The sequence below is a fragment of the Gallinula chloropus genome, assembly GCF_964237585.1.
Source record: "Gallinula chloropus genome assembly, chromosome: 10".
Classification (NCBI taxonomy): Eukaryota; Metazoa; Chordata; class Aves; order Gruiformes; family Rallidae; genus Gallinula; species Gallinula chloropus.
This window is the reverse complement of record NC_140095.1, coordinates 21,942,550-21,969,821: the sequence shown is the minus strand read 5'-3', so window position 1 is coordinate 21,969,821 and position 27,272 is coordinate 21,942,550. Positions and strand designations below refer to the sequence as shown.

The 27,272-nt window shown below is 58.7% G+C and overlaps 1 protein-coding gene across 3 annotated transcripts; it reads left to right on the top strand.

Annotated features, from left to right (window-relative positions):
* The first annotated feature begins 679 nt into the window (after window positions 1-679).
* On the top strand, window positions 680-25,937 carry FGF1 (fibroblast growth factor 1). Of its 3 annotated transcripts, none has more exons than XM_084268642.1 (4): window positions 680-786; window positions 18,476-18,669; window positions 23,218-23,321; window positions 24,209-25,937. In XM_084268642.1, the coding sequence occupies exons 2-4, from the start codon at window positions 18,501-18,503 to the stop codon at window positions 24,398-24,400; spliced, it is 465 nt and encodes a 154-aa protein (XP_084124768.1). In that variant the 5' UTR covers window positions 680-786; window positions 18,476-18,500; the 3' UTR covers window positions 24,401-25,937. The 3 variants fall into 3 exon arrangements, with proteins under 3 accessions (XP_084124768.1, XP_084124766.1, XP_084124767.1); XM_084268640.1 differs by having other exon boundaries at window positions 24,206-25,937; XM_084268641.1 differs by lacking the exon at window positions 680-786 and adding an exon at window positions 3,244-3,353 and having other exon boundaries at window positions 24,206-25,937.
* Window positions 25,938-27,272: the final 1,335 nt, after the last annotated feature.

The window sequence follows — 27,272 nt, the reverse complement described above, 5'->3', positions numbered from 1 at the left end:
GCCGGCTGGAGGAGCGGCGGCTCCTCATCCCGGCACCCGGAGCTGCCACGTGGGGCTGGGGTGAAGCCGAGTCACTCGCAGCCGGTGCTGGGGGGATGATGAGCGGGTTGTGGGGCCGGGCCTCCCATCAGTGCGTCTGGAGGCTGCTGCAAGCTGCAGGAGGGGCTGTCTTAATTTATTTATCTCCCACCGGCTTCCTGACAGGCTGTTCCTGGGGGAAACGGGCCCGGCAGCGCTGGGGAGGCTTCAGCTCTGCAGAGCCCCAGCACGAGCCCCGGGGACGCGGGGTGGTGGGTGCCCACAGGGTGCCCATGGGATGGGGCCAAGGGCAGCCTGTTTGCCCTCATCCCCCCAGCTGCACAGGAGCAGCCCATGGACAGAAACGGCTTTGCAGCCAGAGAGGGAGAGGGCTGGGGAGAGCACCCAAACTGAGCTGGCAGCAGGATTTAACCCCTTCCTCCGGGCAGGCAGGCAGAGGTCCCTGGAGGCCCTCTGGGCGATGGGGCAGGCAGGCTGGATTAAATCTTTCTCTTTCACCTGGGCTGGAGTCCAGCCCCAAAATAGTAATCCAAAAAACAAGATCACATGAGAGGAAAAAAATAGCAAGGCGAAGGATTATCCATACTTCCTTGTCCTATGTGGGCAGCCTGCGCTGCCAGCCACGGTGCCACTTGGGTCCCCGTGCGCCGCGGTGCCCGCCAGCCCATGCCAGCTTTTGCCTGGGATCCAGCACGTCCTCCATGCCCACATCCACCTGAGGGACGCTGCCTTCCTCTGGAGCCACCTGTGAGTGGGGCGAGAGCGTGGGGCTGCGGGCGGGCGTCGTGCCGGGACCCTCCTGGCCCCCGGGGAGCAGAACGAGGGGCACAGTGACCCCGGGCAGCTCCTGCCTGCGCCGCGGCAGGTCGGCAGCGTGGCTGCCCAGCTGCCCCCACACTGCTGCCAGCACCGCCGGCTCCGTGCAGCCCAGTCTGGCTGGTGAGTGTCTCCTCCAGCACCACCCCCCCATGCCCCCACGGCGGTCACACCATCCCAGCAGAGCCGTGGCCTTGCAGGAGCGTTGCTGCCCCTTTGCAGTGGGACTGAGCCGGGTGTCTCCGGCTCCAGAGCTGCCTGGCCAAGTTTGCCGGCTCGGCTGGGTGTGTGTCGCTGGGGGAACAAGTGGGGTTTCCTTTTCCTCTCTCATGGCTCGGAGCTGGAAGGGGGGCAGAGGGGGGGGACTTTCCATTTCAGTGCCATTCCCAGCCCGTGCTGGGCTGAGCAGCGTTTCCAAGCCGTGTCAGCCATACAGCTCCCAGGGGACACACACACACCAACGCCTGGGACTTGGGGGTCGTGTTGCTCTGGCTTTAAACCAGCTTGCAGAAAGGTCTGCGTGACCATGGTTTGGGGGGAGCAGACCCTGGGGCAGGGCATGCTGGGGCTCAGCTGCCAGCACTGGGTACAGCAGAGTGTGGGGCAGGCAGCTCCTGTTCCTCGGGGCAGAAAGTGGCTGTGGTTAATTACTCACCGTGCCTCCAATCAACCCCAGGAAGTGTGGTTTATTTATGGGACCTGCAGCCCAGGAGGCCAGTGCACGTTTAGCCAGGGAGGTGAGGATGTTCCTCACCTCAGGCAGCAGTGGGAGCCAGCATCCAAAGCTGTCTCCAGAGCCTGGGAAGTAACACAGGCATCGGTTCCCCATGCAGGGCCGAGCTGGGAGGGCAGGGGGAGGTGGTGACCCCCCTCCCCACTGGCTCTTGGTGCGGAACACCATGGCAGTGAGGACCGGGGGCCACAGCGGCACCGTGGGCATCCGGGGTCTGGCCAAGGCACAGCTCAGTGTGGGAGCTCCTGTGCGTCTTCCCAGGCAGCAGCACGGGAGCCTCGCGCCGCTGGCTGCGGCCCAGCACCGGCTGCCTTCAGGACAGGCGGAAAGGACGCGGCGCTAAATTTGGCAGGGTGACGTCAGCGGCGCCCCGTACCCTGCGCGGCGTCAGAGCGGCCCATTCCCACACCACAGGGGTGTAAGGAGAGCCAGGCAGGTGCAGGGAGGCCTGGGGAGTATGGGGAGCGGGGGGGCAGCCCCAAAACAAGGGGGATGCTCCCTCGCGTGCGTCAACAGAGCAGCGTTTCCTGGTATTCCCGGTCTCCCAACAACCGCCGCCTTTCATCCAGGAAAGCTGGAGCTGGAGCCAAGGTCGCTCTTTTCTGGGAGTCTGGGTTGTTTGGCTGCACCTCGCCTGTTTTCTCTTTCTATTCCCGACACGGCAGGGAGGAATCTTGTGTGGGCTCGCTCCAAGCCGTGAGGAAGAGGGGGGTGTTGGATGTGGGGGGGAAGGCACAGCGTCCACTCGTGCATCACGGGCATTAACAGCCCCCACCGCAGCGCCTGGGCTCAGCGCTTGCCATACCCAGGCTCTGTCCGGGAGAGCTGGGACTAGCAGCTGGTTCTAAGCCAGCCTCAGATAACGGGGCTCAAACGCCGCTCCAGAGCTCGGGTGGAGACAGGCCAAGCGGTGAGGTCACCGCCTTTGCCTCTCTCTGCTGCTGCAGCCAGCTAACACGCAGCGACACGCATGCTGCAGAGCTGGTACCCCCTGAGCCCACCACCACCAGCATCCTGCACTCCCACTACCACCAGCATCCCACCGCCGGCATCCCAGCGCTGCCGAGGCTGCGGCGCAGAGCCAACACCGGGCACCAGCTCCTGCGGGGCGGCCCCGGGCTGGAGCCGCGTTTTATCAGCCTGACAGCGCTCCCGGGAGCGCTTCTTCGGCTTTTAAGGCCAGGCTCCGGCAGCCCCAACCCCGCCACCAGTGTTGACACAGCCCGGCGACAGCGGCCGGCCAGAGCCCCTTCTCTCCGGCTGAGCCAAGGGGAGGGCAGACCCCCCCTCCATCCCCGCTGCCCCCGGTGCGGGTGAGGGGCTTCACCGCCTTCCCTGGGCGGGCTGGGGGCGCGGAAGGGAGCGGTGCTGGCGCAGCACAGCCCGGGGGCTGGGGAAGGGGAAGGCGGGTGGGAGCGCTGCTGCGGGAGGGGCCCGGCCTTGAGCCCCCCACCGCGGGCAGCTGCCCGCGGTGGGGGGCTCAAGGCCGGGCCCCTCCCGCAGCGGTCCCCCCGCAGCAGGTGCCCGGCCCCGCTCGCTTCGCAGAGGGAGGGGGGGTGGATGCGATCGAGCATCACCGCCCCCTTTCCCCCCCCCCTCCTCCGCTCCCCAGCATCCTCCTGCCGCCGCTCCGGCCGCCCAGAGGCAGCCTGCCATCGCGCTCATCATCTCGTCTCCTTTTTATCCCCCCCCAATTTTAATTCGGTTGATCCCTTTGCTCTCCTCGCTCGGCACCGGGAGGACCGGGAGGACCGCGGAGCCGGCGGTAGGTGCCGGGGCAGGGGGGGGGGGAAGCGGCGGGACGCGCCCCCGGGGCTGCGGGACGGGCTCCGGGCTGCCCACGGGATGCTCGGAAGCCCCACGGGATGCTCGAACACCCGCGGGGCCGGAGCGAGGGGACAGAGAGGGTTTGGGGGGGGGGGGGCAGAGGGGGCTCTCCAGGGACAGCTCTGGGCTCACAGGGGTGCAGCTCCCCCCCTGATGCGGGCAGGAACCCCAAGCCCTGCAAGAGGCTGCAGATCCTGCCCCCGGGAGAGGGGAAGGTTCAAAACCCCGAGTACCATTTCAAATCACACTCTCCCAATTACTGCTAATTAGCCTGGAGCCCCGGGCAGAAGCCCAGACCAGCATTTGAATACAGAAAACACTTTAAATTCGGGGCATTAAGCCCCCCCCAAACCCAGCGCATAGGAAGCTTGTTGCAGTGACACAGCAGTATGAAAGGGCTCCTTTTTGATGCAGAAAACCCCAAGTTTCCTTAAAAATAAGAAAGACCTCGGGCCCACTCTGGCCAGACCCCCGAGTCCTGCTGAGAAACAGCTTTTGACTTGCACAAGGTGCCCTACACCCGGGTCTTACTGTGAGTAACTGCGGAGCGGACCTCTGCCCCCTCTGCCCTCTTCTTGCCCCGGGGTAAGTGCTGAGCATCACCTCCTCCTCTGGCTCTGCAGCCACAGCACTCCGGGTTGTTCCCATGTCTCCAGGTCCCAGCAGCACCTGGGTGGGTGGTTTCAGCTGGGGCCATCTAAGACAGCTGGGAGGGGTCCGGATCCAGGCAGGGAAATGCTGGCTGGGGAGGCAAGAAGAAAATGAGGAAGAGTGGTGGTTGAGCAGGACAAGGTGGAAGTGAAGCAGGACACCTGCACAGCGTGCTTGGTTTGCTGGCCAGGCACCCAGTGACACGCTGCCATTTGCACAGAGGCACCCCAAGCTGGCTCAGTGCCCTTGTCAGGCATATGCCCCTCACCATGCCCCAGGGCTTTGGAGGTTGAGCTCTGGGTGTGAGCCACGCGCCCCAGGGTGCTGCTGCCATGTGGGTGGCACATCCAAACTTGCCTCGGGGTCTCATGCATGAGCTGTTGCCCATGGCCCTACCTCCAGGTACCCGTGCCCTGCACACCCCACCAGCCCCATCAGCAGCCTTCTGGGTGGCTGTTGTGGCCGTCACAGCAACAGCATCACATTGGCAGTGCCCTGCTCCTGGGTTTGCTCCCTGCTCCAGTGATAGTGGCACACAAGCATCCCAGCATCACTCCTGTCCCCACTGGATCCCAGGCCCACGCTCTGGCTGGGAGATGGGCTGGTAACGGGGAGCCCAGGCGCCTCTCAGCCCCCCCAGCCATCGCCTCGGGGAGGAAGATCTGCAAACAGGGGTCTAAAGTTTAATGGGTTCCTAAGGGCAGGACTGGGCTCAGTGGTGATAAGGCAGCACAATGACCAATTGTTCTCCCTGCAACCCCGGGCCAGCCCCGCAGCCTCTGCCGCTCTCTGTGTCAGGGCTGGGGAGGGCTCGGGTCCACGGAGGTCTCCAGCCTGACCCAGAGCTTCACAAGCCCTCTGGATAAACTTTCCTTCCCAGCTCCACCCCAGCCCAGGAGATAGACTTTCCCTCCCAAGCTCCCCAAATGACTTTGGCCTTCCTCCCACTCCTGAGACCTTGATCTTCCTCCCAAGCCAGGCAGCTCATCGTGCAGCTGGCTGCGGCTCCTTCCATTGTATTCCCGGCCAGCTGCATGGCTCGGCTCCTGCCTGCTGCTCCTCCCACCAAGCCCCGTGGTGCCCAGGACCCCCATCCTCTGGTGCAGGGTTGCTGGGGGGCTGCTACATCGTCTCCCTGAGCCTGCTCTTGCCAGGGTTTTCCCCTTGGCTAAATGGCACCATAGCAGTTAGCAGCTCAGAGCAGAGCTGGGCTGAGGAGTCAGGGCTAAGTCACAAGGCCCCAAGGATGCTCCCAGAGAGGAGACCCAACCCAGAACTTCAGGCACCTTCTTAACCATCTGTTTTCTCTCGACACCAAGTCAGAAACTAAGGAAACTGTCAGAACTTAGCACTGGGAAAGGACCTTTCCTGCTTCTCCACGCTCCCAGCTTCTCCTCCCCACCAGCACGGCATCCACCTGTTGCAGGGAAATTCCCTGGGGTCATTGTGGAAGCGCTGCTGCCCCTTCCCCACAGACATCACCCTCTTCCCAGCTGCCTGCAGCTTCCACCAGCTCCTGGGTGCTGGATGTGGGGAACCCAACCAAACCATAGACAATTCCAGCCATTTCTCAGCCAGGCTCTATGTGTGTGAGCTGGGGAGGAGGCACCGAAGGGAATCTTTAGGAGACAGGCCAGTCCTGAACCAGAAGCACACACCTCTCAGCAGGAAGGAAGCCTAGCTAATTAGGGTGCTAATTAGACAAAGAAAGTTGTAACTTTCCAATGAGGAAGCGATCAAGGTTTTATTGTAATGGTGCCATAACTGCTGGGGGCTGAGTCACTCCCCATCTGCGGATCCCAGGCTGGGTGCAGGATGCTCTGGCTTTGCAGGGCTGTGCCGACTCTTGGGGCACCCAGGACCACCCTCAAGATGAGGGTTTCTGTGGGTGTTGCTTGGGGTGGGGGGATGCCAGGGCGGTTGTGTGCATCCCGTGCAGTGAAACCCCCCACCCAGCTGTACCACCCTCCCCTGGGCTGTGTGTGCCTGTGGGCACGGGGGGGTGTTTCATACTCACTGTGTGTGGTGCTGCTCAGTCCTGGCTCTTCCCCTCCACTCTTCTTTGGCTGCAAATATTCGCCTCAGTGTGCCAAGACAGATATGGTGGGGAGTGGGTGCATAGCTCCACCGTGCCTGGCTGGACCCAGCACAGCTGGCAGTGGTGCAGCTAGGAGCCTGGCTGTCCCACCGAGACCTGGCTGGTCAGTCCAGGCTGTCTGTGTGGTGCTGGGCCTGGATCCATTCATTTTTGGGTGGTCAGCAGCGTGCTGAGGAGGGTGCAGAGCGGTGCATGCCTCTGGGGACAGCTGTAGAGCCCTGTGTCCTGTGGGCTCCAACCGAGACCACTGCCTGGCTGTGGTTACAGTCTGAGTTACAGCCAAGAGCCCCTTGGGGCTGCTGACCCACTCCTGGGCTGGACATGCAGGTCCTGATTGGGATGACAAGAGCCTCAGGTCCCAATGGGATGGCCAGAGCCACAGGCCCCTGCCCATGACTCCCATGTCTCCTAACAATCGCCTGATGGTGATTTAGGTGGAGGGGTGAAGAAGAGGTACCTTCTCTATCATGAAGAGGGCCAGCTAATGGATGCTCACACGGGTACAACCCAGACAGCCCCCCCGCTATGCCCTGGACTTCCCCAACGCTGGGTGCCGCCTTTGCCCACAGCCAGTGCAACCCCCGCCGTGCTGGGGTGCCAGGCATGGCAGAGACCCTGCTCCTGCCTGGTCTCTCCCCCTGGGAGCAGCTCCATCAGCAGCAGCAGGGCACAGCGGAGCAGTGCTGGGCACAGCCGGTTGCAGGCACAGCCCTGCACGCTGCTGGCTGGAGGGAGGGGGCTGAGGGGTCTGTGCACGGGTGCACACGCGTGTTGCAGAAACCCCTATTAGCTCCTGGCTTCTGCTTAGCAGGAAATAAGATTATCAGGGGAGAGGGGAGCTGCTGCCGGGGAGCCTGGCACAGTTTCAGCACACAGGCTGTGCCAAGAGGCCGTGGGAGCGGGAAGAGCTGCAGGAGGCACAGGGAAGGGGACTGGCGATGCCCTGACCCCCGGGGTGACTCCCATCAGAGGGGGGGTGTCAGCCTCACTCTGTATTGTTTCAACACCAGTTTGGGGTAATTGCAGGGTGACCTCTGGAAATACAGCTGGGCCTGCCCCCATCCCACCCCTCAGCTGCCAGAGCAGCACCTTCCTCTCTGGCACCACAGGGATGCCAGATGCAGGAGTGCCAAGTGCACTCACCCAGTGACTTATGCCTGTGATTCCCCCCCCAGAGTGGAGGACAGACAGATGTACCCATCTCTAAATCAGGGTGCAGAAATGAGAGGCTGTGGAGAATGATGGGGAAAGACGAGCATCAACAACGGGTCAAACCAAACCCATCACCAGCCACAGAGAAATTCCCTGAAGGCAAATCCTGCCCTGCATCCAGAACCCTCTAAGCTGAGCCAGCCCCAGTGCAGGCTCAGCCCAGGGAGAGACAGGGACCCCAGGGATTTGCAGCATGTAGTCCCCAGGAAGCCAAGGTGAGGGGCAGCAGGCACGGCCCCAAGCGTGGGCAGAGCTGAGGGTTCCAGGGTTTCCCACCAGAGAGCCCCGGGCACCCCGACTTTTTCAGGTCACCCTGAAGAGTGACACATGCTGGGGCACCCGTGCAACCCAGGGGCAGCACAGCCAGGGCCTGGAGACACGTGTTAGCACTTGCACTGCACCTCACAAACCCTCCCTGTGAACACCCCCCCGCTGGGAACACCCCCCAGGGAGGTGCCTGGTGAAACAGGCCTGACCCTGGCAGGCTGACCCAGCTCAGCTGGCCCTGGGTACCGACCCAGCACCCATCACCCTCTCAGACCCGTGTTGGGGCATCCTCAGAAATCCCAAATGCATTTCCTGGAGGTGGTGATGGTTGGGGCTGGAGACCTGCCTGTGTTTGGCTTCCAAATGGCTCACAATAGAAATCTCTTTGCAGAAGAATTTGTTGAAAACCAGTTCAGCAAGAAAGAGAGAGAGAGAGAGAGAGAGAGAGAGACTATTGCTTTGTCACTGTGCCTCTTTTGTCACGGTGCCTCTGCCCTGGCACGTCCCATGGCTCCTGAATGCAGTAATCCTCCCTCTGTCCCTGGGTGCTGAAGAGGAAAGCTGCCTGACTCAGGGGTTCCCTGTAATGCAGTTGGGAATTCTGCTTGTTCCCAACATTGGTGTCTGCTGTGGGAATGCTGACAGGGACCAACAGCAGGCATCGAGGCAGGTCTGTAGGGTGCAGGGTACCCAGCGTCTGACAGTCCCAAAACTGGCTGCTGCAAGCCCTTTTTTTTTTCCCCTTTCCCTTTTATTTCCCTTTTTCTTCTCCTCTCCAAAACCTGCCGCCAGTGTACCCCCTTACTGGGGTGTGTGTCCCGTCCCCCCCCCCACTGGGGTTAGCGCTGCCCCTGCATCCCAAACCTGCTCCCTTTGCCCAGGGAAAGCTCACAGAGCAGCAGGCTGCCTGGGGATGGACCACACAGACATCTCGGAGGCAGCACTGCCAAGCCTGAGACATCTCATCCTGACAGCTAACCCCAAGGACAAAGGTTGAACAGGAGGCAGACAAGGTCTGTCTGCACAAAGCATTTCACAGGGTGCAGGAGCCAGGCTGGCTGCTGTGCCCAGGGTGCCAGCCCAGCCCCAGCTCCGTGTCACTGACTCACAGGGTGACAGCCAAAACCCTTCTGTCCCCTCCAGACTCATTTCTGGAGCAGCATTGTCCTCTCCAAGTCCTCCTCCCAAAGGTTTGTCCTTTGCCCACAGTGGTCTAGACACACGGTTGATCAATGACTCAGGACTCGCTTGTGCTCGTTAAGCCTGACCCTGCTTCTGGCTCTTAATTTAGATCCGTGCTCCAGGAGCTGGAACCTGGGCACCAGCCTTATCCTCGGGTGTTTTTCCCAGGTGGCTGCAGCCAGTAAACCCGCCTGTCCCACCCCAGGCCAGCCCTGAGCTTGTGTCTGCTGACGGTCTGAGCTCTCCATCAGCATCTCCTGGAGCAGCCCTCACCACAGCCCCCCACAAGCCACCACCACCCACTGTGGCTGGATGGCTTCTCCTCTGATGTGCCCTGGCATCCCCAGCGCTGCTCAGGGACAAGCTCATGCTGCCCATGCCCTTCCTCAGCAAGCTCACACCTCCTCCTCCTCCTCTTGTCCCTCTGGGCGCTCAGGGTGGCAGGGTGAGCAGAGTCTCCTCCTGGCACCCCAGGCAGCGGTGCTGCACCCTGTCAGCATCCTTCCCTGGGTCCTTCCCGAGGCACCGACCAGCTCCAACCAGCACCCCGGGAGCTGGTCCAGCCTGCAAGGCAGCCCTGGGGCAGGGGCCCCCTCACTTGCTCAGGGGGGGCCCGATTGCACCCTGAGCCGGTCTGACCTGTGTGTGGGCCAGAGAGGAGAAGAGCCGGAGCCCCAGCCGGTTATTTCCCCCCCTCCCTCCCAGCGCTGCCCGGGCGGACAGGAGGGGGAGATCTTTCCCGTGACAGACCCAGACTGTGCAGCAGGACTCGGGATCCAAGCTGCTCGCCCCTTCCAGGGACAGTCTGATGATCTTAAAGGGCTTTTCCAACCTGGTGTCTCTGTGATTCACTGACTGTCGGTGGGGTGTTTGCAGCTTACACCTAACCTGGTGGGATCCTCCTTCACCCCCTGGGGACTCCACATCCCAGAGCAGCAGCTGATTCTGTGGCTCCTGAGGAAGAAAAAGATAAAACCCCATTTAGTCCCAGCCATGGCATCCCTGTTCCCCGCATCGTGGAGCCAGCACACACTGGGTCAGTCCCATCACCCCTCTCCAAACTGGCTGCCAAGCTGGAACTTCCCCTCAGGGCTCGCTGACCAGCTCCTGACTGGGTAAACTGGCAGTGTCAGGGGCTTTGGGGGATGTTCTTGTGGTTTGGATCAGCCCTTTCCTGCTCAGTAGCGCTGTGGGTCGGGGATGTTTGTGCATCTGTGATCTCTTTACCTGTGTGCCCTGTCCTAGGGACCCTGCTTTGGCAGGGGGTTGGACACGATGAGCTCTGGAGGTCCCTCCCAAGCCCTACAAGCCTATGATTCCATGATTCCATGATTCTGTGCTGGGTTTCAATGGGGAAAGCTGCGTATTCTGAGGAGCATTCATGTGATTTTTCAAAACTCATCCAATCCAGGCCAAGCATCTTATGAACTGCACTGGGATGGAGCTGCTCTGTGGGCACGTAAAGCACCAGCAAGCAAAGTCCCCACGGGACCCGTGTCACTGCAGCCTGCCCCTGGCACTCTGGTTGTCCCATGGTCAGGGACAGGACAGGACAGCAGCACTCACATCCCACGCTGGCTGCCAGGCTGCCTTTCCAGCTGTGGTTTTAGTTTGGGGGTTTTTCCACTTAGACTGACCCAGGGCATCTTTCTTCCTCCTGTCATCAGCAGCATCCTCAGCTGCATCCCTGGGGCCCCGCTGCCTTGCCCTGCACCAGCTGTGAAAACACTGGGCACAAGAACCACCCCCGTGTCTCCAGGCTGCCCGCTCCAGAGCTGGAAATAACCAGTGTGGGTCTCACCCCCCCCTCTGCTACAGCAGCTGCGTCTCTCCAGGTACCTAAAATTGCCCCTGTCTCTCTGGCAAGGTGCCTTTTATGGTGGGTTGTTGTTTATGGAGATGAGAAAGGGCTGGAGAGGCTTCAAAACCCAACCCAACCCCTCCCCCTGCCTCTGGGCTGTTAGGAGTTGCACTGGGATGCTGGTACTGTCAGGGAAACCCCAGGCAGCATCCGAGGCAGGGCCTGTTCCCCTTGGGATGTGCAGGCTGCTGACACACAGCCTGCTGCTTCTTCACGGTGCCACGGCGAGGACCAAAGCGGTGCCCAACCCTTTAGGGACACGGGTATGGCTCTGCCTGGGGCTGCAGGGTCTGGAATTAGGGCTGAATCATCTCTCAAGGCTTAGTGTGTCCTGGTGTGGGATTCAGGATCCTTTCCAGGATGGAAATGGGGGTGACAAACAGACAACTGAGTGTCCCTGGTGATTCAGCTAAGAGCTCCCCTGATTTTTTGCCTGAAGATGATGGGTCAAACAATCAGCTTGCCTGGACCACAGACAGCAGGAGGTGGAGAGGAGCAGCATCTCTCACTCCTTTGCTGCAGTGGCTGGACACACACAGGGAATGATTGGGGGGGGGGTTGCTGACCCCCATCCTCACTTACCAGGGCTCAGCTCTGAGCATGCCTTGCCCCGGAGCTCTCCTTGCACTGCCATGGCACACAGCCCTAAACTCGTGCAGATAAGAAAATTAGTATTTATTGGAGGATTTTCCTGGCAATAGCAATTATTATCTCCAGCTTTGATTGCACTGTGAGGTTATTGAGCAACAGTGTGCACAGGAAAACACAGCCCAAGCTGTTTGCTCAGGCAGCTCAGAGAAAAAACCAGGCGTTAGCATCCCCAGCTCCTAAATGCTGGACTTAAAACGGGAAATGCAGCAGCAGGACTAGGAACAGAATCCCTCCAGCCAGTTTCTCTCACCAAGACAGGCCATAGAGTCCCTATACAACTACTGCAGGATGGATGCAATTAACTCCCTGTGCATTTTCAGCATGGTAATCACTGCTGAGCCTATGGTGATCCCCCTGGGAACAAGCAGGACCGTGACTGTGCTGGCAGGAAGTCTGATTCCTGAGTGGAGATGTGTCTACTGCTGGTTAACCACGAGGATGGCTGTGGGGTTTCACTTGGCCTGGAGGTTCAACCCTCCATTCCAGCATCCTCTGCTTCCCTGGGGAAGGACGTGGTATAAGGGCTGGACCCAAACCCAGAGCTCAGTTTTGAAGCCTGAGCCAGCCCGTGATTGGGCTTGGCCACCTTCAGAGGGCTGGCTGCAGGAAGGGCTCAGCGTTCCTGCTTTGCCCTCCTAATTGGAGCCTCTTGCCTCGTTAGCAAGAGGATGCTGAGATTTCAGACCTGCTGGAGTGCTGAGAGGGTGGGAGGGGGCTCGTTGCTGACAGAGGGGGAGCAGGGGGAGCGGTGACCAGGCACAGGGCTGCCTGCACAGAGGGTTTGCTCAGGGTGGGACAAGGGGGCTCAGGCAGGATGTGCTACAATGGGAGAGGCAGGTCAGTCCTTTGGCCTAACAGCATCACACAGAGTGAAATTTTGGGGTTAAGCTGCTGGTTTTAGTGGGCAGAGGGGGCCTGCAAACAGCAGCCCCCCCACCACACGCAGCCACACGTCTGCACCCCCAGCATCGAAATGCCCCGAGACAGCGAGAGGGGAGGGGAGCCAGGGGCAGCACCCACAGCCAGGCTGGGAAACAAAGCCGTGACAAGTCTGCCTGTGGCCAGCACTGCTGTCTGTCTGTCTGTCCGTGGGCAGCCACACCTGCAGTGTGAGCCCAGACGGGCTGGGCGCTCCTGCTTTGTGGTCTGACATGGTGCCCAGTGTCCTGTGTGGGGGCGGGGGGCGGGGTGGGGGACACACAGGGTGACATTTACAGGCTGGGTGAAGTGTCACCCAGCTCACCCTGCCCCCGCCAGCTGGGAGCCAGGCAGTGGGTCCCTCCCCCACCGCAGGGACCCTCTGGTCCGGGGGCTGCTGGAGGTTGGGCAGATGCTGCTTTACCCCTCCATCACCACGCTGAGTGCCCCCCACCCAGACAGCTTTCCTGTGGTACCACAGAACATTCCAACCTCCAACAAGTTCTTGCAGCATCCCTTGTGGTGTCCACTCCCTCCCCTGGGAAGCAAACCCCTCACAGACCCACAGAGGAGAGGAACCCATCCCTGTGATTAAACACAGCAGCCAGTGCCCAAAACAAGGTACCTGCACCTGTTGCGTTGTCCCTGGGTCCCCAGCAGCACAGAACCATCCTCCTCAAGTGCTAGAGCCAGACCCTGAGGACCGGGTAACTCATGACACATGTTGGCAGCTGTTCCCGTGTCTCACTCTACACAGCAAGGTGCTGGGAGGCAGAGCTGCCCCGAGGCCCAGGAGATGGGATGATGCTTTGCAGTGGTCTCAGCAGGAGCCTGTGAGGGGAACAGGACCCTTGTGAAGGGCTGGGCAGCACACACAGGGACGGGGAGCCCTCGGCGTTACCCCACTAATTGCTGTTTGTAATTAGCATGCCTGTCACAGCACTACAGGGCAGCAGGATGGGAATCACAGCGAAGCCCCTGCGCTGCAGGGGTGAAATTGGGCTGCTCCCCGCTCCCCCACAGCTCCCCCCGCCCCTCCACGGCCACCCAGCCCTGGCCCCCGGTCCTCGCCCACAGCCCACTCCCCAGGGAAGAGTTGCAGCTCCAGTGAAACACCACCAGACAGCCCATCCATGCTAACAAACGCTCTGAGCGGTGCTTTAAAACAGGGATGAGCTCTGCCTGGGGAGGAGGGAGCGAGGCAGGGACTGGGCAGGGCTGCAGCAGCCCCCCCAGCTCCTCCCTGCACGGGGGCACTTGTGTCCTCTGCCCCACGAAGCCCTCGGGCATCCCCGCGGATGCTCCGGGCTCAGCACATCTCCCAGCCCGTCCTTTGCTGGAGTGACCCAGCTTTGGCAATTCTCCATCCAGCGTGTTCTTCCCACGCAGCAGGTCCCGCGCCTCCGGCTCGCTCTGGGATCCAGCCCTCACAGCCCCCTGAGGCTCCGGGATGTGCTGCTGCAGCCGGTGCTGCTCCCGGGCGGGTCGGTCCGACCCCAGGCAGGACACGGGGGAGAGACCCGGCTGGCAGAGCTCCGGCCCCGGGCTTGGACCAGCTCCTGGAGCTGGAACTGTAATTACGTTAATCACCAGATCGCAACAGGGCGTGGGTGGGGAGGTGGGAGAGGCTGGAGGGTAATTAGGGAGCAGCTCATCACCTGGCTTTCCTGTCTCCCCACGGATGCTGCGCTGGAGGCCCCAGTTTGGAGCAGCAGCAGGAACCAGGCGTGGATTTGGAGCGAAGCAGCCAGCTGCTGGCAGGCTGGGCCAGGCTCTGCACAGGGAGCTCCTCACCCTGTGGCTCTGCCCCCCAAGGCACACACACCTCCCCACAGCCCTCTCTGCTGCACCAGAAGAGCAGAAGGGAGCTAAAATAGGGCTGGGATGGCATAAGCTGGCCAAACCCAGTGTCACCCACCTCATGTCGGTCCAGCGCGGTACCGGGGCTGGGAGAGCTCCTCACCGGGCTCAGGGCGCTGCCACAGCATCCATCAGGGGCTGCCAAGCTGGAGGAAGGGGATGGTGGGGACATGGGAATGTGTTTCCTTCCCCAGAGCATCCCTGGTGCTACAGGATCATCTCTCTTCCCCTGGAGCCAGATGCCCTTCTCTAGCAGGGTGATTTCAGTGCAGGTGCTGCCTTGGAGGGACGGAGCAAAGGGATGAGTTATCCCTGCTGTGGCCTCCCCATCCCCTCCTCCCAGGCAGGACACAAGCTGCTCTTAGCCTCCATCACCTGGCCATTATCATCAGCCTTTTTTTGGACAAGCAGCTCTCCCTGGCCGCTCGTGACACCCAGTAAATTGCTGGAAGTTGTGTGTTTACACTCCTATCTGCATTATCTAACACAGACCCAGTGTGACCTAACTGGAACATCCGTGTTTTCTGGTGGAGAGCAGGAGATGGTGAGAGCAGGCACTAGATTAATTGACTTTGGCAGTTTAGGTCACACTTTCCACCACACATTCCAGTTCCAAAGGGTAAAGCCTGGCTGATAAATATTTCATTAAGCAGTTAATCACATCACTAGAGATAAAAATCATCTTGCCATAAACACTGCCTAGAAACAAGCTGATGCTTTCTGCTGACAAGCATGAAATGATCTACTACATATTCATCATATGCTTTGCCTAATCATTTATTAAGTCCTTCTAAGAGGATCCATAGCCTGAGGAATTCAGACCGTGCCTTGCACTGCCAGCCCTTCGCAGGGAAGGCAGGGAAGGCAGCCCAGCCCCGCTGTGCTGCAGCTCCTGGAGCAACTGGGGCAGGAGGAAACCTCTCACTCACCTCTAATCCTGTCCTGGGTGAGGAAATCCATCCCACGCCATGGATCTCTCAAACTTGTGATGAATGAGATCCCCGGGTTTATTCTGGGAGATGTTTACTCTGCACTCCAGGCAGCCCCAGGGCTGAACCACAGCCTTGCTGGGCACAGTGAGCTGCAGGAACCCCTTGGGACAGGTGATGGATGGAGGAATGCCAGAGCCTGAGTTCCTTAACACTACTCTACCTGTTGTAACTGCTTTCCATTCCCACATGTAGCATCTGAACTCCCTGGGAAGGGGCTGCTCTGTCCAGGCGGCTGCAGACAGGAGCAGGGATGGGGAGCGAGCCCACCCGGAGGCGATGCTGGTCAATCACACCCTGGGACTCACAGGGCTGCTGCTTTAACAGAGAAAGTAATGCTTTCCAAAGTGAAACCAACTGCAGTGTTTCCACTGAACTCACCAGAGCCCGATTCCCAGTTAATGAGACCCTGATCTCATTAACTGAAGTCCAACCAAACCTTAAAAGGCTGTGGGTTTAGCTGGCTTCTGCTCAGAGCTTCCTGTGTGATCTTTATCTGACCATCTAAACAACAATTGTTATTAGTGTCAGTCCTCATCAACACATCCCACGCTCCTCCAGAAAGGCTGCCTGGTGGAGACTATTCCCAGGATTCCCCCCCAAGCCCCTGTAAAGGATTGTTCCCAAAGCCAGGGAGGGTTTCAGTGCAGTCAGGTCAACCTCCACTCTTGTTCTAACCCACAGCAGGTGAGAGATTCCTGCTTTCCTCATGTTGTAGCCAGGTATTTGGTACCTAAGGAAAAGAAATAGGTTTGTCTTAGCTGGTCACCTCTCAGCTTCAGGGACAACCCGTGGGACAGGGGCACAGGAGGCGATGCTGCTAATGCAGCTGAGCTGCACACACACCCCAGGTCTGCCAGCCACCCATGCAACGGGCATGAAAATACCCACAAACAGCCCAATCCCAGCATCACCTGGCAATACAGACACCCAGAAAGCTTTTGGGCTGGTACCAGTCCCCAAAGTGCCACCAGTGCCACACTTGTAACGCAAGCAAAGGGAGGAGCAGTGCTCTCTAGCTAAGCCTGCATTGCTTTCATTGAATCATAGAATCCCAGACTGGGCTGGGTTGGGAGGGACCCCAAGGGTCTCAGAGCTCCAACCCCCTGCCACAGGCAGGGACACCAACCTCCAGGCCTGGAGCTACACAAGGTTGCCCAGGGCCCCAGCCAACCTGGCCTTGAACACCCCCAGGGATGGGGCACCCACCCCCTCTCTGGGCAGCCCTTTCCAGCCCCTCACCACTCTCTCTGGAAAGAACCTCCCCCTAATATCCAATTTAAACCTCCCTTCCTCCAGCTTCACTCCACCCCCCTTTTTCCTGCCATTGCCCACCCTTTTACAAGCTGGGGAGGAGAAAGCCCCCCCAGTATGCCCTGTTCCTCCAGCGCTCACGCAGCGCTCGCCTCGTGCTGGCAACGGGACCGGCCCTCGATGTTCTGACTGGGATGCTCGTGGCGTTTGGGATTTCACTTCAAAGCCTCTGGCTTGGCTGCTGCAGCAGCAGCGGGTGGTGATAAAGTTTGGAGCCAGCCCCAACCTCCTCAGAATTTCACAGCTATTCCAGCCCCTGGCCGGCTCTTCCCTCTCCCTGCTGCAAGGAGCACGCACGCTGCTCCCACCACCACAGGACCTGGTTAAAATGAACCTCCAGGTTTAACCCTCTGCTTAGTTCCTTTTTCACTTCAGAAAGGTATTCCCAATCTTTTGGGGTACTGGCATCTCCTTCCACAGCCCAGAAGGAAGAGCTGGGTGCCAGCAGGCAGCTGGCAGGACCCTCTGCTCCCTGTGCCCGCAGACAGAGCTGGGGCCACCCTGGAGAAGATGCCCTGGGTCCAGCTCCCGGTGATGATGCCATCCATCCTCAGTGGTGGTTTTTCTCTTGGGCATGGGAAAGCTCAGGGAGTGAGGTGGGCAAGCTTGTTACACAGGGACAGGAGGGAAGAGGAGAGCCAGGAACACAGCTGGGCTTGGACAAACACTCTCCAACTTACCAGCCCAGTGCGACCAGCCGGCAGCTCGGCAGCAGCTGATCCCTCTCTCGCAGCAATCTCCTCTTGGAATATTTTCCTTTCTCCACAGGGCACCAAACAACCACTGGAGTGTGGTGTCTCTCAGCTTAGCATCTTGGGGAGAGGTTTCTGTTCTGCTTCGAGCCACTGAATCATTTTGTTGGGCTTCTACCCAAAACAACAAGGCTCCTTATGTTGCCTCTGGTTCGGGTTCCGTCTCTCCCGCGTGTTTTGCAATTCCCATCCAACCCTGGCGTGTTCCTGCCAGGAGTGTAACAGCAGGGCCATGAGTGGTGGTGGTGCACAGAGCACCAACTCCACGGTGATAAAAGCGTATCAGCAATATACTTTTAATAATGTACTTTTAATAACAGCAGTAGTGTTTAGCAAGGAGAGACAATGGGGGGCGGGGTGGGAGGGGGGGGGAAACTGTTCTTTCAGCTTCTCTTGCAGAGTCAAAGACAGCTGCTGAGCACTGACCACGCTCTAAAGTCAGTAAATGCCCTTAACCCTGTGAGGATGAAGCAGCCCCTGGCAGTCACCCTGCTCTGCTAAAGCTCCCTTTGCATGCACAGAGCTTCAAAGGACCACAGGCAGCATCCCAGCCCGCCCCTCGCTCGCACTGGCTGCAGCCTAAGCTCACTGCTGTCCTGCTCCTTCCACCCATCACCAACCCAGCCTGTCCCTCTTAACCAGGGTGTGCAAACATGGGGTGATCTAGACCCCAGCTGGTTCCCCAACATGCTGTTGGTCCTCGCCCAGGCAGTGAGAGCTCCTGCTCCCTGCTCATCCCCCCTGTACCCAACTTCACCTCTCGTCTTCACCGCAGGCTGTGGCCAGGTGAGATGGGGAGTGCCAAGGTCTGGGGGAATGTTTGCTATCTGGCACGCAGGACGTGTCGCAAGCCCCAGGCGTAATTGCGCTGGAGAGTTATAATAGCAGAGGGGGTTATTAACCTGGGCTCCCTTCCTGCCCCTTGTGGCTTTCAATCAGACACCGAGTGTTTTTCAAACCCTTTTTCTGAGCGTGTAATTATAGCACCTACGTCAATAGAAAGCAGAAAAAAGCCCAGAAGTTACTGTGATAAAGTGAAATTAAAAGGACAGAGGCCCCGCTGCCCAGCTACACCCAGTGAGGAGACCACCCTCCCCCCCCCCCCCCGCCTCCCACGCTGGAGCAGCATCACCTTTCGGGCTGTGTCACTGCCAGAGCCATCAGCCCTGGCGTGAATCACCTGCCCCGGGTACCAGCCAGGGACCACCGGGCTCCCTCCCTTCCCTTTAAAAGCCCAGCAGCAGCCGCAGCGTGTGGCAAACACCCGGTGCTGCTGCTCCTGCCAGACACCTGCATCTCTTGCAGCCGGGCTGCCGGGAGCGGCTGAGAGATGGCTGAAGGGGAAATCACGACCTTCACCGCCCTGACTGAAAAGTTCAACCTGCCCCATGGGAACTACAAGAAGCCCAAACTCCTGTACTGCAGCAACGGGGGCCACTTCCTTCGCATCCTCCCGGATGGCAAAGTGGATGGGACCAGGGACCGCAGCGACCAGCACAGTAAGCAAACCCCACGGGGCTTCTCAGCATCCCTGAGATCGCATCAGCTGGGAAAGGGGGGAGCTGGGGACGATGGGCTCTGTACCAAGCTCTCTATCCTGGTGGCAACACGCCTTCCAGGAGCCATCCCACGCCCCACACACCCCTATATAGCCTGTGTGCAGAGCCTGGGCTGGCACAGTGCCTACACTACCCCTCACCCACATACACATTACGCCTGACACTGGTCACCCACACACCCACAGGCAGCCCGACCGTGCCAGGCCCAAGTACCCATAGCAGTGTGGCTGGGTCACACAGCACGCTGGCAGCAGGGAAGGTGGGCTTAGGAGCAGCCCCTCACCCCTCACACATGCATGCAGACATCAAACCTTGTTCCGTGGTACCCGTGCATCTCCTCGGGGTTAGGCGACTCAGCACCACAGCAGGATGGGTGTTGTGGGGTTTCCCAGCTGCCCAGTCTTCAGCCAGAACAGGGGAAGGGTCCAGCTTCCTCTGTGTGCAGAAAGGATTTTACCTGTGTGTCCTGTACCCCTTGTCTTTGGGGAACTTCCCTCTCCCCTTATGCAGCACGTTAAGTTCCTGCAAGAGGCAAAAGCCCAACAGAGGCAAAAATCAGGTCAGAGAGTTATTTGTGACATGCAGCTTTAGAAATGCACCCGTGCTGCCCCTGCACAGCTAATGGCATGCTGGAACGGTCAGGGTGCTGTTTGCACTCACTGGGTGTCAGGAAGAGTTAACAGCCCATCCCCTGCAGCCCAGCCTGTGGGATGTGGGGACCCACTGCTGGGATGAACTGGCCGTGCAGATGCCAACACTCATCCCACTGGTGAAGCCTTGGAAAGCCAGAACCAAACCTCACTATGGTGACTATGAAGCAGGTATTCTTCCTTGCAGCGCTGGGCACACAGGGCATCGCTCCTCCCAGTGTGGGTGCTGTGTAAAGCCAGACTTGCCCATACTTACACAGCCATTCTAAGGAAAGGCAGGTCATGCCTTCACCAGCTGCACACCCCAAGATGTGCCTTTCTTGCAGCACATCTGTCCTACCTAACTGGCAGCAACGTTCACCCAGGGAACTTGGCTGGGCTTGTTCACCAAAGAGTGCAGGGGGAGGGGGCTGCAGGGGGACAGGGGGCTGCAGGGGGAGGGGGCTGCAGAGACAGGGGGCTGCAGGGGGACAGGGGGCTGCAGGGGGAGGGGGCTGCAGATTACCTGATGCAGAGAAATGTCCCACAGAAGTTAATATATCGTTGTCCTGTGCACCAAGGTGAGGTGTGTGTTCGCCCTGTCCAGCACCTGCCCGTGTCACCAAAGGCACCCAGAGCCCTGTCCCAGCCAGCCATGCACACAGCCACCCACACAGCCACCCACACAGCCACCCACACAGCCCGAGCCAGGCTGCAGTGCTGAGGCTTTGGCCGAGCTGTGCAGAGCTGTGAGGTGAGAGCAGGATCTCTGACCCCGACACCAAGCAGCCCCTTACCCTGGACACGTCTCCCTGCTGAGCTGGACCAGGCCATCAGCAGTGGGGCTGCACAGAGTGAACCCCCCCCCCCCACCAGCAAACTGCTCTGACAACAGAGAAAAGGGCCCTGTAAGGACAGAGACACAAACCCCAAGGAATCAGCTGGGAGGTGTTAAGATTTAGGGCTTCTGCACTTCCAAAATACTTGAGGGGATTTTTTAAATGGATGCCCAAGGACAGAGGGACCAGCAGGACCAGTAAAGGTCCCTGTGGGGCTCTGCAGGCAGCAGGGCTGGGCTCTTCCCCACTGCCCTGTGCCAGAGCGCTCAGTTCTGAGCAGAAACCTCTGAACATTTACAGGAACATCCCAGGGACCTGCCAGACTCCTGCCTGGTCAGAAAGAGGGGCTGGGAGGAGCCAAGTCTGCCTTACAAATTCTAAGAAAAGCATCCTTATTTTCTTTAAGCCACCAGCACACAGTGTGGCTTTCTCTCCCAGCCTTAACCTTTCTTCTTGTTATTGTAGTTTTAATGAAAGGCAGTTTGTAGCAGAGGCTGTTTGCCCACCACTCACACAGCACACGGTGCTGGGGACGGGACAGGATGAGCTCACCAAGGCTGGATAAACACAGCACAGGGCAGGCAGCCTCCAGCCTAGACTAAACCTGGCACTATCCCTTCTCAGACCCCATGGGAGAGGCAGGTGAGGATGCTGACCCAAAGCATCCAGAGAGGGCAGGACCAGGCACACAGGACCCACGAGCTGGGAGCTGCAGAGGCTGTACAAGGTCTATAGGTGTCTGTGCCACTTAGTGCCTGAGCTGAGATTTTGCTGGAGTCCAAAGGGAGATGCAGAGACACCCATGTGCCCTGGGGAGCCCTGCATGGCTCTGCAGAGCAGCAAGGTGGCATCTCCAGGGACACAGAGTGCTAACAAGGACACAAGTGTCCAGCCCCTGCACCCCAGCTTTGAGCCCACCATCTCACAGCATGGGTGCTGTCACTCAGCCCAGCCTTTTCCCCCCCAGCAAAGTTAGCCCATCACCCTGGAGTGAGCACTTCCCCTCCATCCCCATCACTGCACCATGCCCTCTGGGCAGCACGTGGTACCCACTGCACCCCGGCACGCTCACACCTTGCTGGCTGCTGGCCTGGGGCCACGTGTTTGGAAACCTCTGCCAGAAAGGGACCTCCTGCAAGTGATCCCATAAATCTGGGTATCTGAAAGTACACATATTCACAGAGGAAACTCGGGAAGAGCTGTGTGCCAGGGAGGGACCTTGCCTCTGTGCACCCACGGCTGCCCACGGCCCTGAGAGCACCAACACTGCTCAGCATCGCTCTGCACCATGCGAGGGGAGCAGCCCAGACCGTGGGATACCACTTACACAGCTGGGGCAAGTGTGGAACAAGCCAGATCCATATGGGAAACCTGGAGATGACAGCGGGGAGAGGCTCAGGAACGCTGCAGTTCATCAGGGAGCCAGCGTGCCCAGCCACGCTGGTGCTTGGGAAGCTGCCTGGGTGCAGTTTGTTTGAGACAAAAATCAAGACTCTGCATTTTTACCTTACATTGCCTTGCCAGGTGCTTGCCCCATGCCCAGGGAGTTCTCCAAGGAGAACAAAAGATGCTCAGTCCAAGCCTTTGTTGTCCAGCCCTGTGTAAGGATTCCCTTGCGTGTCCCCCGCTGCCGTCTGCGGGCACCTTGAGCCTGGGCTGTGAAATGAAAAGTAAACTCACTGGGACATGGCAGACCTGGGAGGATGAAGCTCATGTTTATTCCCACAAACAAACAGCCTTAGTTTCTGTCTTTCATCCTGTTATTCATGGGAGGAAATACCTGTGCAGACATGTAAACAACCCAAGAATCTCTGCACGAGCTGCTGCTTTGGACCCGCTGTCCCCCTCCCACTCTGTGGCTGGAGACCTTGATGTCCCCATGGGCAGTGAAGTTAAGTAAATCCCCTGGCTGGACTTCTCCTGGGCTGTGTCCTGCAGCAAGCACAGGGCGGGCTGGGGGCTCTTCTCCTGAACACTCCTGTCACACACCTCTACAGCAGCCCAGGAGAAAAGCTGACTAGGAGCTGGCAAGGATCACTGGGAAGAGCTGGAGTTTAAAGTTACAGTGGATAGAACGTCAGGTGTTCTGCCAACTCGTGAGGGCAGCACGGGGCCCCTCTGAGCACGCTGTGCTAGAGCTGCTCTCCCAGAGCTCCTCTCCAAGCCAACAGCCTCTTCCCTGCCCTTTCCCTGGTAAACACGTTAATCAGGAACGTCAGCCAAGTTTTAATTATTCTCCAACACTCTGGTAATTAGTGAAGTAAGAAAACAAGGAGCAGTATGGGACCAATAAGAAGCTTTTTCTGCCCCAGTTGAAGTCCAGCATCGCTGATGGGGACGCAGAGCCGGTGCCTGGTGGGCTGTGAGCAGACCCAGCATCACCACGAGCCCATCGCCCCCACCCAGCCTGGTCAGCATCAAACTCACATCAGCGCTGCAAACAAGGACAATCTACGAGGCAGCTCGTGCCCACTGACCAGAGACACTCTGCAGGATGAAGAGCAGCCCTTTCTCTCTCTCTGCTGCCCACCCAGGACAGGCTGCACAACGCCCGCCGCGGCACAGCGCCGGGTGGGATGCTGTGGCTCTCAGGCATCTGCAGTCTGCCCATCCCTGCTTTCAGCTCTCAAAACACTTCTTCCCATGCTGCTGCTTTGAGTGCCTCTTCAAAAACCACACGAGAAGACTGTAAATTAGAGCCAGAATTAAAACCCCAATCTCCTGTGTCCCATCCAGCATCTTAACCAAAAGGCTGCCCTTTCTTTGATGTAAAATAAGGGAAAAATTGGTCTTTGGTTCTTACAGCACGGCTGTGGGGTTTCTTTGAAGGAGAATGTACAAGGAGATGCTTTTATTACACGCTGCACTGTCTCTTACAAACTCTTTATCAGCCAGGCTTTGGATTAAGATGACCCTGCTGGCTTTCCTGGCAGCTTGGACATTATCTCTGGCAATGTTTTTTTCCCCCTTCTCCTATTTTCCTTTCACTGTGGTTGTTGCTGTTTTATTTTTACTCACAGTCCAGCTCCAGCTCAGCGCGGAAGGCGTGGGAGAGGTGTACATAAAGAGCACCCAGTCTGGGCAGTACCTGGCCATGGACACCAACGGGCTGCTCTACGGCTCGGTAAGCACCAGGCGCCCGCAGGACCGGGCACGGGCAGGGCTTGAGGGCTGCAGAGAGCTCACAGCTCTGAGTAATGCAGCCCACAAGCAACAATTAGCCTCTGTGTGTTATTCTGGGAGCTGGACTCTCCATCCAGCTTTATTTTGGGGGGGGAAATAAATAAATCACCCAGTGGCACCACTTGCTGCCCTGCCTCAAACACTTGACAAATACCCTGTTCCACATCTGGAGCAGCAGCTGCTTTACATCCCTGTGGCAGCACCTTGCCCACACCTCTGCCTGCCTCCTCCACACCGAGGGCTGTGAGCTGGGCTGCTGGGGCAGCAGTGCTGGGCAATGGCCCATGGCCACTGAGCAAAGACTTCCCTGCATTTTTCCTCTGCATCCCATAGGGTCACACTGATCCCTGTGCTGGAGGCAGCATCCCTAACATCCCAGTATGAGCTGAGCCAGGCAGGAGCTTAGCCCCCATGCCCAGGAACTGCAGGGCATGGAGTCACCCCAAATAACCTGCACCTTTGAGACCAGTCCCATTAGAGCAAAGCTTTGCCTCACCAAAGAGCTGGTTTGTTCCCCATGCTCTGGTTCTGAGCCTGCAGCCACCACCACACAGCTCAGAGCCGGAGCCAGGAGCAGCTTTCAGAGCATGGGGCTGGGCTCTGTTACTGCCTGGTGAAACACCCAGGTCACAGAGAAGTTACTACAGGGGGATCCCAGGGGACTAAATGAAGGCTAATTACTTACCTCCACACTTCAAATATGAACTTTACACAGAGACCTTGGGGTGGGTCTGGATGGCACCCACACCAGGGTCATCAGGAACTGCATCCCCCTCCCTCCAGCATCGCCCTGTCTCACGGTCCTTACCTGGGGCTCTCTTTCAGCAGTTACTGGGTGAGGAGTGCCTGTTCCTTGAGAGGCTGGAAGAGAACCATTACAACACGTACGTCTCCAAGAAGCACGCAGACAAGAACTGGTTTGTCGGTCTGAAGAAGAACGGGAACAGCAAGTTGGGCCCACGGACTCACTACGGCCAGAAGGCAATCCTCTTCCTCCCACTGCCCGTCTCACCTGACTGAGCCCTATCCTGGGAGCTCAGAGACCACCCGAACCCCAAAGCCCATCCACCTCCTCCTTGTCCCTTGCTCTCTCCTTAGCTAGTAGGACAGAGCCCAAGGTTAGAGCTCCGAGCTTCAAGCGCAGGCTTCAGCACAGACAAAGCAGAGCTCCCCTGCCCGGCACAAAGCTTTGCAGGGATGAGGGGCAAAGCCCTGATACTCTCCCAAGGTCCCCCAGCACCCTGCTTTCCCCTGCCCTCTGCCACCCATCAACAACATGGGGTTGGCACATGCTGTGACCACCCTGCAGCTCCCGGGGAGCACCCAGAAACGGGGCCAAGGGCACCCCAAGGACACCCTGGGTACCAGGGAAACGCTCGCCTCTACTGTCCCCAGTCCTCCAAAGGCAAAGCCTCCATGGATACCCTATTAGCATATTTATCTGAGTATGTAGTTCCTCACATGCCCTTGGAGCAGCTTCAGATCGCTCTGTGAGCTGTGCTGTCATGTCCCAGCCTGGTCAAACACCTGCAGATACGCTCAGTGTATGGAGCTGGATTAGCATCAGACAAGTGCTCCACGCCCTACACATCCTCAGCTCCCTTACAACAGAGTATCACTATGTTCCACTCTCCTATCTGCCATATGTTATTTGTATTTATTTATTAAGTAAACCTGTCTCTTCTACAGCCTGTTTGTAAGTCATTCCAGGCACTGAACCCCCTTGACGTCGTCCCGGTGAGGATCGGGCAGAGTGGGAGCGACTGAGGTCGGATGTCGAGGGTGTGATGGTGCAGCAGGAACTGGCATCACACCCCGTTCCCAGGGGCCTTCCTCCCACAGTCCCAGTGCCTGGCTAAACAGGGCTCTAAAAACAGTACTGGGGCCCCTCAGTGACTCCCAACCCCTCTGTGAAGCCAGGTTTCTCCTCTCCTGGCATGAAGCAGATGTCCCATGCAGCTCAAGAGCCACTCCTGCCAGGTGAGAGCATCACAGGAGCAGCATGCTGCCATGCTCTGCCCTGGCTCACCTTCCCCATCCACCTCGGGCACGAGACACCCACAGTGACCAGGCACGAGCTGCCTGGGGGGACAGGTCAGCCCAGGCACCAACACCAAGCCAAGTCAGCGCCTCTCCAGTCGCTTTGCAAGTGCATCTTCCCTTCCAGTGAGATTCCTCGTGCACAGACTAACCCAAGCCCTGCAATTAATCCTTTCTGGTGATGCTGCATTGAAAAGTAAATTGGAATGGGTTTAACTCCATTGCAACAGTGTGACCTGTCACCCATCCTGAGCGTGGGCGAGGTGTTCCTGGAGGTGAGGCCAGGGATGCCACGGTCCATGGGATGGATTGGCCAGCTGAGGATCCAAAAGCACAGGAGTCCTTGGCTTGTGCAAGGCTGGAGCTGCGGCCGTGCAGCCCATCCCAGCATCACAACGGGGTGAGCGCTGCTGAAACTCACCTCTGGCTCAATCCTCCCGTGGGTCTCAGCCTGAGGTTTGGAGCTGTAAATAAAGTGTGCTGGTGTAACAGCAGAACAATAAAGATTGAGAGGAAATACTGCAGCAGGATGTCTTTGGTCTTAATTTAAGAGGCACTTGGGTAAAAAAGGCTAAATCTCTCCTGGAGAGGTGAGGGCGGCGCTGGGAAGGGAGCAGGGTGCTCCTGCAGCACAGGGATGAGCAGGAAAGGGCTGGAGGGGAAGGTGTTTGGGTACAGAGTGTAACTTAGGGTAGTTAAACATTACACTGTTGAAGTAACACTTCTGGGTCAGTGGTGCAAAGTGCCCCAGTTTGGGCAAGACAGGCAAGGGGATTCATGTTACCTTTGTGCTTGCTGATAAGCCCTTGGGAGCTGCAGCAGGACGGGTCTGGCTGGAGTGTCAGGGCAGCCCCACAGCTCTCCCCAGCCTGGCAGAGGCAGAGTCTTCACTCCCAGATGAGCTGCCCAGCGTGTTCCAGAGCCAGGTGATGGGGGGTGTGTGCTGCTGCCCTGTGCTGAGCAGGGAACACCATCAGCCTTCCTGCTCGAGCTGCCCAGGGCTGGTCCAGCCTCCTCGGGCACACACCCACAGCTCCTCCTGTCTGCGTGCCTGCTAATTAGATATTGCAATCTACTCACCCCCATCACCCGGGGTACTGCTGGGATCCCTTTCCCGGGGGTGGCACCTCACTGCCCTGGCTGCAGGGGGTTTGCATGGACACTGTTCCTGAGGAAACACAGCTGGGGATGGGGTTCTGCCCCAGAGCCAGCAGCGTGGGCTTATCAATGACCTGGTTTGCCAATAACAGTGATAGATGAGTGGGCTCAGCTGAGTGAGGAAACCCTGGGGGGACCTACCCAGCCCCATCTGATGGGGGGCAGCAGCTGCTGCTTGGCCTCTTGCCACGGGTACAAACTCCAAGTCCCTGTTCCTGGCACAGAAGTGGGGCCTTTGCTCCACAAGCAGAGTGAGTTCACCCCCACAGCAGCCATGGGCTGCGTCCCACCCAGGCTCAGTGTGCAGGAGCAGGGAGAGGGTGTCCCCTGGCCCTGTCCCCATGATGGGGACACCCTCTCCCTGCTCCTAGCAAACTCCAGCCCCTCACCAAACTCCCTGCTCCCAGCAAACTCCAGACACTCATCTCTTCAGGGATGATGGGGAAGAAAAGGCACCGTGCCTTGCATATTTCTGCAGCAGCAATTAGCCACTAATGACTGTGCTTTAGCACTGCTCTGCTAATTACTGTATTCCTGAACTTTTGCACTTGCTGGCTCGGGCATCTTTCCCCCCCCAGCGCTGATAGCATCCTGGTTAATCATCCTCCCAGGCAAGCAGGGAGCTGGCATGGGAACAGGGAAGGAGCATTTGGCAGCTCCAGCAGACCCACAGGCACCCAGCACCCTCCTCACA

Excerpts from the sequence above, each read along its gene's own strand:
- FGF1 (XM_084268640.1), top strand. The coding sequence starts at position 18,501 with ATGGCTGAAGGGGAAATCACGACCTTCACCGCCCTGACTGAAAAGTTC. Across the intron at positions 18,670-23,217 it reads GGACCGCAGCGACCAGCACA|TCCAGCTCCAGCTCAGCGCG; the intron begins GTAAGCAAACCC and ends TTTTACTCACAG. Across the intron at positions 23,322-24,205 it reads ACGGGCTGCTCTACGGCTCG|CAGTTACTGGGTGAGGAGTG; the intron begins GTAAGCACCAGG and ends GCTCTCTTTCAG.